General features: G+C 36.2%; 1 protein-coding gene across 1 annotated transcript; it reads left to right on the top strand.

Annotated features, from left to right (window-relative positions):
- The first annotated feature begins 482 nt into the window (after positions 1-482).
- LOC140237180 (uncharacterized) lies at positions 483-6353 on the top strand. Its single transcript, XM_072317122.1, has 3 exons — positions 483-768; positions 1875-1926; positions 6101-6353. The coding sequence occupies exons 1-3, from the start codon at positions 483-485 to the stop codon at positions 6351-6353; spliced, it is 591 nt and encodes a 196-aa protein (XP_072173223.1).
- Positions 6354-11287: the final 4934 nt, after the last annotated feature.

Genomic DNA, 11287 nt, shown 5'->3' on the forward strand with positions numbered 1-11287 from the left:
CCCATGTCGCTCCCTCCATGTCCACTCACTCTATTTCTCTTTTCTTAATTCGTCAAGCGAAAGTTCTCTATGGTGTTACCACAAATCTCTCTACTTCGAGAACAATGTTTTGAATTTTTATGTATGTTTCTCAGTTTATTTATTTCTGCAGACAACACAAAACATTGAAACTAAATCAAAATACCAGTGTGAAAGAAGGTGAAAGGCTTTTGGGGTTATGACACCATCACTTTGTCTCATTTTCATGATGTAGTACGTGACCAATGTCACTATATCTATAGTGGTTAAATGCGAAACATTTTTAATAGCTATATTTCTTTTCAAATTTCGGTTACACTCTCACCATTCAATCCTTTTGATTGACTGCATTTATTTCAGTCGATTTATCCTCAATGAATTAAATATGTGACTGTCTGAAGTGAACGATAATAATCTGCAAGTATTCCGCTGAGCAAACCATTTGATTTCTTTTGTAATACAGAATGGGTGACAGGGATTTTTACGATATCCTAACGGACGTGGCCAACGACGTATACAGAGAAGAAGCCATAGAAAAACTAGGGAGAGTATTAGGATTCCAGCCTGGAAAAATACAGAGTTACATTATGACGAACATGCGGTACGGAGAAGTCACGAACAGGGGTACGCTGCAGATGCTTCGAGACTGGCACATGAAAGCGGGTAGGACAGGAGAGCGGTCCCTATTGCGACAGAAACTGATCGAAGCCGGTCTTAGGAAAGTGGCGGACGATCATCTCTGTGACGCAGGTAAATTATCCTCCGAGAGGTGAATATATTAAAAAGGAAATATGTCTCAAATTACTCTCAAATTTTGTGAAAGGTACGTTGTCCCCCCCCCCCCCCAAAAAAAGAGCAACATATACATGTTTGAAAGAGACAAATATGAATTATATTTTCACGAGAGTATGATCATAGTTATGCATGTCCATGCGTGCATGTTAACGATTATGCAGACACACAGCAGGCAAGAAATAGTGATATCATGAATTGGTGAAAGTAAATGCTATCATGATTACTGCAGGATTTGAAGTGGGGGATGTGCTTCTTGCAGTCATGCTGAGGAAGTATACTTCGATAATGCTTGCCATTAAAAAAACAAAACAAAAGAAAGTTCCTACACTTTTTGATCTGGCATATTGGTTTGAAAATAATGATTTTTTTCTCTTTCTGCTGGCCATGTTTCCTATTGAATATTCACCTTTCACGTAGAATGCAGGGAGCGAACAAACTATCATAATAACTGGAAAGAATGATATCATTATTTGGTGACATGTTATGATTGGTTAAAGAACGAAAAGTATTCACTTAAAAAGAATATGCGACTGATCATTTGACGTTGAAAATGTTTAAAAATTCTATACGAAGTAAATGATAAATGTTATTGTTCAGCTGTAGTGATTATGGGTTTAAAGGGAAGGAATGATTACTCATTAGTTTCCTTTCTCATTTCTGATTAAAGGTCCTGTTTACCTTTGGGAGCAGTGATAAAAAAATCAAGATATCATTTTTGATGCAAATGTGTAGGTCAGTTGTATCACAAAACATCCTACCATATAAAGTTTTTTGCAATAATGCCTGAAATATATGGAGATATCACTATTTTTCTCATTAAACCATAACTGTAGACGGTTTAGTCTGGAAACATTTTTATTATAACTATTGTTCACGCCTTGCATATTCAACAATACTAAATACTGGTTCAAATTTTTGCATTGGTTGTTTCTATCCCTAACTCACATTTTAAAATTATTTTGAAGCACTAGTGTTTTTGTTTCAGCTGCGAATGGTAAATTATGCCTTTGATATCTTCTTTTTGTTTTATTATATGCACTTTACTCCTCCAACAAACCCAGGGTCATCCCAGGCACAGGCCCAGACCACAGCCCAGGTCGCGACATCATTTATGTAAGTCTTCGAACATTATAGTAGGCTGTTATGTTCTTTTGTTCTTCAAATCAAAGAGAGCTAGGTTATTTTGGCGACATGAGTAAGCCTTATAAGCTTTATACATATCTAAACACGCCCAATGAATAACTTATTTAGTTGCCTCACAACCAGTGGCGTACCGTGGGTCAAGACAAATTTGACATTTTACAGTCCCCAAACTGCCGTTTTCATATATATATATATATATATATATATATATATATATATATGTATATATATATATATATATATATATATATATATATATTTGTTTGCTTTGGAAATTAAGGGGGTGCACCGGGCGCAACTGCTGGCAGTTGCTGGCAGTAACATCAGGAGAATGGCATAACGATTAAATGCGAGCGAGCGAAGCGAGCGAGCTTGTAAATTTTGGCATTTTACAGTCCCCAAACTGCCGTTTGTAGCTATATTTTTTCGCTTTGGAAATTAAGGGGAGGGGGCCGCACCGGCGCAACTGCTGGCAATTACTGACAGCAACATCAGGAGAATGGCATAACGATTAAATGTGAGCGAGCGAAGCGAGCGAGCTTGAAAATTTTGACAATTTACAGTCCCAAAACTGCCGTTTGTAGCTATATTTTTTCGCTTTGGAAATTAAGGGGAGGGGGCCGCACCGGCGCAACTGCTGGCAATTACTGACAGCAACATCAGGAGAATGGCATAAGGATTAAATGTGAGCGATCGAAGCGAGCGAGCTTGAAAATTTTGACATTTTACAGTCCCCAAACTGCCGTTTGTAGCTATATTTTTTCGCTTTGAAAATTTAGGGGAGGGGCGCACCGGGCGCAACTGCTGGCAATTACTGACAGCAACATCAGGAGAATGGCATAACGATTGAATGCGAGCGATCGAAGCGTGCGAGCTTGAAAATGTTGACATTTTACGGTCCCAAAACTGCCGTTTGTAGCTATATTTTTTCGCTTTGGAAATTTAGGAGAGGGGGCGCACCGGGCGCAACTGCTGGCAATTACTGACAGCAACATCAGGAGAATGGCATAACGATTAAATGCGAGCGTGCGAAGCGAGCGAGCTTGAAAATTTTGACAATTTACAGTCCCCAAACTGCCGTTTGTAGCTATATTTTTTCGGTTTGGAAATTAAGGGGAGGGGGCGCACCGGGCGCAACTGCTGGCAATTGCTGGCAGTAACATCAGAAGAATGGCATAAGGATTAAATGCGAGCGAGCGAAGCGAGCGAGCTTGAAAATTTTGACATTTTGCCGTCCCCAAACTGCCGTTTTTTTTTAGCTATATTTTTCGCTTTGGAAATTCGGGGGGGGGGGGGCGCACCGGGCGCAACTGCTGGCATATAACGGTTATAATGGCATATAACGGTTAAATGCGAGCGAGCGAAGCGAGCGAGCTTGAAAATATTGACATTTTACAGTCCAAAAACTGTCGTTTGTAGCTACATGTACTCTCTAAAAAAATCGAGTGAAAATATTCACTCTTAAAGAAGTGAATACAAAAAAGAGTGAATTTAGAGTGAATTTGGAGTGAAAATGTTCATTTTCACTCGTTTCAGAGTGACCTCAGGGATCACTCCAAAATCTTCGAGTGATCCCTGAGGTCACTCCAAAATGAGTGAAAATGAACATTTTCACACAAAATTCACTCCAATTTCACTCTAAATTCACTCTTTTTTGTATTCACTACTTTAGGAGTGAATATTTTCACTCGATTTTTTTTTAGAGAGTATATATTTTTTCGCTTTGGAGGGCACTGAGGAGGGAGGGGGCGCCCGGTGCGCCCCCTGGATCCGCCACTGGTAGTCAAGTGTGTCGGTTTATGTTCATGATTGGGGGAGGTATGACCAGCGAGGGGGCGTCGAAGTGACCAAGCGGGAGAAGGATGTCCAAAATCTGCACTTTAGAGCATCCCCTAATTGCTTGTGTTTGTGAGTGTGTGTGTTTCATATACATTGTAGATGGAAAAGTTAGGAAATAGCCAAGGTCAAGTCTTATTATTGGCAATGCAAGGCATTTTGATATAGACTAGTATGTAAAGCAACACTGCAAAATCAATGATCTAGCTTTGATAGCAAATAATGTGTACAACCTACATCACATTGCGCATCATTGCAGCGACTCTTTTTGCCGTTCCGATGTTCTGAGTACACTGCGCACATCCTGCTTATATTCAAAATACCAACCAGGAATCAAGCTGAATCACAATCTTTTGTCGTCTCCGGGCTTTTTTGAACAATGTTTCACTATATATACCTCATTAATTATATGGTTAAAAGAAATCTTAGAAAAACATCTTTTTGCTTGATCACCCTTTCATGTCGATTTCAAAAGTACTTTACTAACCCTTGAATTACCATTTTGGTAGGTTCTTTTTCTTTTTTTTTTAACCAGCGGATGGGGGGGGGGGGGCACGTGCCCCCCCCCATGCCCCCCGTAGTTACGCCACTGCTCACAACCATCGTTACTATTTTAACTTAAAGGGGATGGCTAGTAACCGATCAGTGGGAATCAGTGGGAATGCTGGGGGGGGGGGGGGGATTGTTCCAATCCTTGTGGGATTCATTTAAGAGTACATTATATATCTATTGTTGTGTGGAAATTATTTGCTTCAGAATGGTCTCATATTCAAGTAATGTGCAGTTTAATGTTTCCAGGTTAGCATGCCTGTACAGTGACGGGGCGATCTGGAAGCATTGAACTGCACATTACTTGAATATGAGACCATTCTGAAGCAAATAATTTGAACACAACAATAGATATATAATGTACTCTTGAATGAATCTCACAAGGATTGGAACAATCATCCCCCAGTATTCCCACTGATCAGTTACTAGTCATCCCCTTTAAACAGCATGAAGCAATTTCAACAGTTGTATAGAGTGATTGTATTGATGCAGGAATGCAATACAGTGTATTTATTTATTTCATTATAGGGCCTATAAAGTAAGTGTAACAAGTAATTTTCAAATAATATGGCAATCTTAGTATAAGCTAGTCTGACAAGTTATAGTAGCATCTTATAAATATAACAGTGAAAATTAGGTAAAAATCGGTCTAGATTTAAGGAAGTTATGATTTGAGAGGTTTTGCTAATTTTCACAAGACAGTTTTTGAGCAGTCCCTATGAAAATGCTGGCAAGGGAATAATTAATCTTTGATGATATCATTCCCTCATACAACGTATAGTTTGTACACAAAACCTTAGTATTTCTATGTTTTTTTTGTTTAAACGCATTAATGCCCAGTATCAAATCTCAATATATCTGAATGATGATAATTCTGAAGTTATTCAGCCAGACATGATACTAGTTGTTAAATTCTCTATATTCTCTATACCAGAAAACTTGAATTTTCGTCATTTTTGGGGTACACCGTCAATTTTATTTTGTACATGGTCAATGGAGAATTTCGAGATGATGACATCTTTAGCTCACTTATTCATATCAACTGTTCACGAACTGTTTTGCAAAAGTTAGCGAACTTCACAATTTGCATCTTCCCTATAATTTGTATCCTATTGATAAAATTTCCTCTGATGTGCTTACACAAATTAATATTCTCTTTCTTTTAACACTCATTTTCAATTTGACTGTAGAAATTTCAATTAATATCAAAAGGATAAACTTTTAGAAATGCTTTGAAAATCTTGAAGGCCCATGTGTCTGTCATTGAAGAGATTCACCTGAATGATAACCAATGTATATCTACTCGAGATGCCAGTCACAATGATATGTTGGCAATTGACCTAACACCCTGAGAAGCACTTTCTTCGTGGTCGCATGTTCAGATAACAATGATTTTAAGGATAATTTGAACCACAGAGGTGTCATTTTTTCCTGCCACTTTGGAAATGAATTCGTCTGTTTCATTCGGATTTTTCATCTCACAAGTACTACTGCATCGTTGAGAATTATATAGCAATGGTCAATCTCTGAAACACGCATCACAATAATGCAGCTATAGTTTCCTGTCAGTAAAAGATTAAACTGTTTTCAAGAACCATGTCATCAATTTTAAACGAAGAAACAAAAAGTTAGAGTTGTCAGCTCACCGTTGAATAGGATTACATTTATTGGTATCATGCATTGCAATTATCTAAACTATTGTTTTCATTTGTAACCGTGATTACCATTATCTTTGTCACTATCATAATAATTATCATAGCGTTACAGATCGTCAGATTATGAAACTGTCAAGAATCCTTCCCAGTGATAAATACAGCGACTTGGCAGTCGCCCTTGGCTTCAGTCTCAACGAGTCCAGTGCTATCAAGACAAATCATCAAATGAACAATAAAGCAGCGACTGAGGAAATCTTGCGCACTTGGAAGACAGAAGAGGGAGGTCGCATCGACCAACTCGACCGGGCTTTGGTAGAGGCTCGGTGTGGCGGATTGATAGAGCAGTACAAACAATAATTCCATCAATAGAGTACGAGAAGACAGCCATTATCCCTTTCTACATGCTAGCAAATCGGCACTATCTCATTATTCGATTGTTTATATATAAAAAAACCGGACCCCCCCCCCCCGACAAAAAAAAAAAAAAAAATCACTTTCCATGCATATCAGATAAAAAGAAGATAAAATCTAACGTCAATTCACCAAAGATTACATGGATTACAAATTTGATATTGGTTATTAGAGGCGAATAAAGCACCCATATCTATCTATAGAGTCTGTGTGTGGTTGGAGTGAGTTATCGATACAATATGGTTTGGTTCTCAGCGTATCAATGCTATATAGGACTCATAAAATTTACGTGCATCAAGATATTTCACTCATTATGAAAATGTATGATGTTATCATTCAGTAATAACATCTTTAAGTATAATCCTTAAAGCGAATAGAAATTTTAATGTATATCTGTCAATACATTAGCGACTTAATTTCATTCAGATGTTAGTGCGATCAAAGTACAAGTAGAGAACGTACTGGGCGTTTCATGATAATGGATGATGGTGTTTTAGACATATACTTAGACGTTTACCTGACAGTTTACTTTTGGAAAGAAGAAGGACATTAACCATATTCGGCGTCTGCGAATGTAACATCTATTTGTTCTTCATATAATTTCATTATTATTGCAAATGAAGCACGAGGGCTGCCATGTTTTACTCGTCATTGATTACTTCTCTTCCGTCTTCCAGGTTTCCATTTGTACGTACATCATTTGTGTAATACGTGCATGTGTCGTGTATACTTTCGCATCCTTGGTCCTTGTATGTCTTTGTCTCCTGTAGTAACACAGGTTGCATGGACACCAGACATATTTTTCCTCTTTCTATGTACCATAGTAGAACATGAGATCAGCTATCCCGGGGACTTACATGAATATACAACAAGCGTTGTTTCTGAAGTAGTTTTCCTATGTTTCTACAGTCCATAATTTCTTTGGTGTAAAGGGAATGAAAATGACTTTGTATCATTCGCTTTCGTAAAGCGATTTTCGGTTTGTCACACTCTTTGTGTCACGTTTTTACTTTTTTATACGCTTTACTTAAAATGTAATCTTCCGATCGTGTGGGTGTGTGTTTTTTTTTTTTTGTATGTTCTGTTGAAAAGTGTTTTATACTGGCATGGGAGTAATACTTCGTACATCTAGTTACTGTAAGCACTGAGTTACGTGATGAGAAATATAAATGGTAGTTAATTATAGAGGTCGCCACAAAAACTAAATGTATGCTTTTCAGTAATTCTTTAGAAAAGTTATCTCAGAATATTTATTTGGACAATATAGCCATAGAAGAAGTTTCTTCAATTAAATTTTTAGGTTTGACTCTTGATAATAAGCTCACCTGGAATTTGCATATCGATTCAATTTGCCGCACAATTTCTAGAAATGTGGGTGTTATCAATAAAGTTAAATTCTATTTTCCGAAAAATGTTTTGTTAATGTTATATTCATCTTTGATCTTACCCTATCTGAACTATGGCATTCTCGCCTGGGGCAACACTTACTCCTCATATTAAGAAAGAATATTATTATTGCAGAAAAAAGCTCTTCGTATCATTTGTAGAGAATCGTGGAGATGTCATACTAATGACTTGTTTCATCAAAATAATATTTTAAAATTAAGGATTTATATTGTTTGAATTTAGGTCAGTTTATGTACAAACTAATAAATCACTCCCTTCCTTTGGTGTTTGACTCTATGTTTATCCAAAATAAAACTGTACATTCATACCCCACTAGACAAACCAATGAATTCCATTTACCACTGTTTAGGACAACTTTTGCAAAGTCTATATTCTCCTTCGCTGGACCTAAACTCTGGAATTCCCTTGACAGCAGTATAAAAGAATCTCTAAGTTTCAACACTTTTACTTTAAAATTAAAGAAAATGCTTGTTAATTCTTATATTACTGGGGATTTGCATTCTGAAAGCTCCTAACTGATTTCTCTTGCTGCTAACGTCTTTATTTTGTTTACTTTTATTTCATAACCATTATGTTATATCATTCATATTATGAAGACAACTTCCTGTGTCCTGCATCGACCCCCAATACTCTCCTCCTTCGCCCTTCCCTCTGTCTTCCTGTCCCTTTCTATCTCCTTTTTATCCTTTCCACGTGTATGTAAGAGAGCTGCTTTGTTACTGTGTTATATGTGTGTGCGTTTGAGTGCGTACTCGTCTTTGTGTTCTGGTTCCCGTGGATTATGTTAAAATGTCTCGTGTATTACTATTATAAAGCGACTCCGAGGTGACTGCATTCTACAAGCTTGGCTTTTTAGCAGTCCCCTCCATTTCCGACCTTTTCTTTGTTATGATTCAGTCACATTTTGTCCTTGTACTTCTTCTACCAAAATATGTTTTTTGTTTCATGTAAACAAAAGACGTGTATTTAAATTTCATTTGGACGTGTAAAAGTTACTTTGTACTGACTTTGTGTATATGCAATGTCATATTATATGGTTTGGCCGGAAATGAAATAAAAAATGAAATGAAATGAAATGAAATGATGTCATACTTCACGTACTTCTGTTTTTGAAAATAAATGTTATTCAAAAATAAGTTGTGCCAAATGATTATCTTCTTTATAGGCTTCCGACTTATAAGTCCCTTTCTTTATACAGCGTAGATAGAAGTAATCATTGTCACTCCGACTGTCTCTATCAATGCTACATTTTTTCTCAGGATGAGTGAATTGTAAGAAACACAAAAATATCACTTGCATCGCTAATACCGAAATATAATACTTGAAGCTGATCGAGAATGTTGTATACCAGTGACGCATGTGCTCATTGACAAAACGTTTAATGTCATTCAGTTCATACCATATTCTTCTTTTATTCTTTGTACCAGCTACTACTAGCTTCGGAAAATAAACATAAAGTCCATCAGAAAACAGGTAACATCAAACACCAACAAAATATGTTGACATTATTAATAATGAAAAAACGATGACAGAATCTAATCATTTCTCTTTTGATATACTAGTTACGGCTTAAAGTTGTCCGTGGAAAGAGGCTGTCTTCTGATGCTATAAAACAGGGTATTTCTCTCCCCCTTCTCCCAACCCCTCTATCTATCTATCTATCTATCTATCTATATATATATATATATATATATATATATATATATATATATATCTATAATCTATATCTATCTATCTATCTATCTATCTATCTATCTATCTATAATCTATCTATCTATCTATCTATCTATCTATCTATCTATATATCTATCTATAATCTATATCTATCTATCTATCTATCTATCTATCTATCTATCTATAATCTATCTACCTATCTATCTATCTATCTATCTATCTATCTATCTATCTATCTATCTATGTATCTCTCTCCCCTCCTCTCTTTCTTTGTAATTTAAAACCAGGTATGCACACACAATATCAACTACATAAGCGGGGGACTTACAGCATGGTTGCAATAACAGTGAATGGTGTACAGAGGGGCAGTGGGTGTGTATCCAGTACCAACTAAAAACAACGTCAGAGTTGCATTCTGTCCCAGATACAAAATGTGCATTAACGATACACACAACATCAGATTATTTCATGCTATGCATGAAACCATCTTTTCTGGATAAAGAAAACTTCGGAGCGAAGAATCGATATGCCGGAGGTATCCTGGGAGAGTCATGGACTTACGATGATCGATGTTATACACTCAACACACACACACAAAAAGGGAAAGTAAACAGTTTCACTTTCTCGAGTTCATATTTTTCATAGAAGATTTTGATGAAAATCGATGTATGCTATACCATATTAAAGGTAAATTGACTGGCCATCAACCTAGTAGATTAATATAAAGTCACACCTAAATACGCACATTATCATACGTAAATGCGTTAATACCTTTTGTATGGTATATACAATGATACATTAACTTACAAATATTCTGTGAGAAATATCAACTTAAAAAGTGTGTACTTTCTTTTTTTATGAGTATATATATATATATATATATGTTCATCTTGAACTTTCCACGTGTTGGACTTTGAATGTTATAATTATAAGAAGAAAGAGTCTCAAGTACGCCATGGATCCAACGAGAAGTTTTTTTATTACAAAATTTTCGGTCTGCTTCAGACCTTCGTCAGTGTAAAGTCATTGTCTTTACACTGACGAAGGTCTGAGGCAGACCGAAAATTTTGTAATAAAAAACTTCTCGTTGGATCCATGGCGTACTTGAGACTCTTTCTTCTTATAATTATATATATATATATATATATATATATATATATATATATATATATATATATATATATATATGTCTATCTATTTATGTATCGCTGTACACACATGTTTCATGTATATGTATATATATATATATATATATATATATATATATATATATATATATTCTTTCTTTAAGAGCCAAAGGTGTTTGGGTCCCATTCGACGGCCCCTGCGTACATCACAGCATGGCAAGTTCAAAGCTCATTACAACACATTTGAAACTACACAAGTTTGGATAAGTATGCATTCTGATATACATATTTATTATATAAATGTGTATCATTATTGAATAGTCCTAGAACACTTAAATTTTGCTTACCATGAAGATGACGCCCTCCTCTTCCAACTATTTTGAGTATACGTTAAATGTGGAATTATTCTTGTTGCTTGCTTGCTTGATAGATTGATTACTGGTTTCTTGAAAAACAGGCAAAGTATAACCCAAAGGCTATGTGTAAAATGTTTTGTTAATATATGCCCGGTTTCACGGTATATCGCTTCATAAAAATTGTGAGCATAAGCAAGGTTTCATGGTACAAAGTTTCACACAATATCCCCGATTTCATGGACAAACTACCAGGACCGTGACTCCCATGTGATACTTGCAAATTTACATTTCTACATGATGTCCCCGGTTTCATAGG

This window comes from Diadema setosum, chromosome 13 (genome assembly GCF_964275005.1).
Source record: "Diadema setosum chromosome 13, eeDiaSeto1, whole genome shotgun sequence".
In the NCBI taxonomy this organism is placed as follows: Eukaryota; Metazoa; Echinodermata; class Echinoidea; order Diadematoida; family Diadematidae; genus Diadema; species Diadema setosum.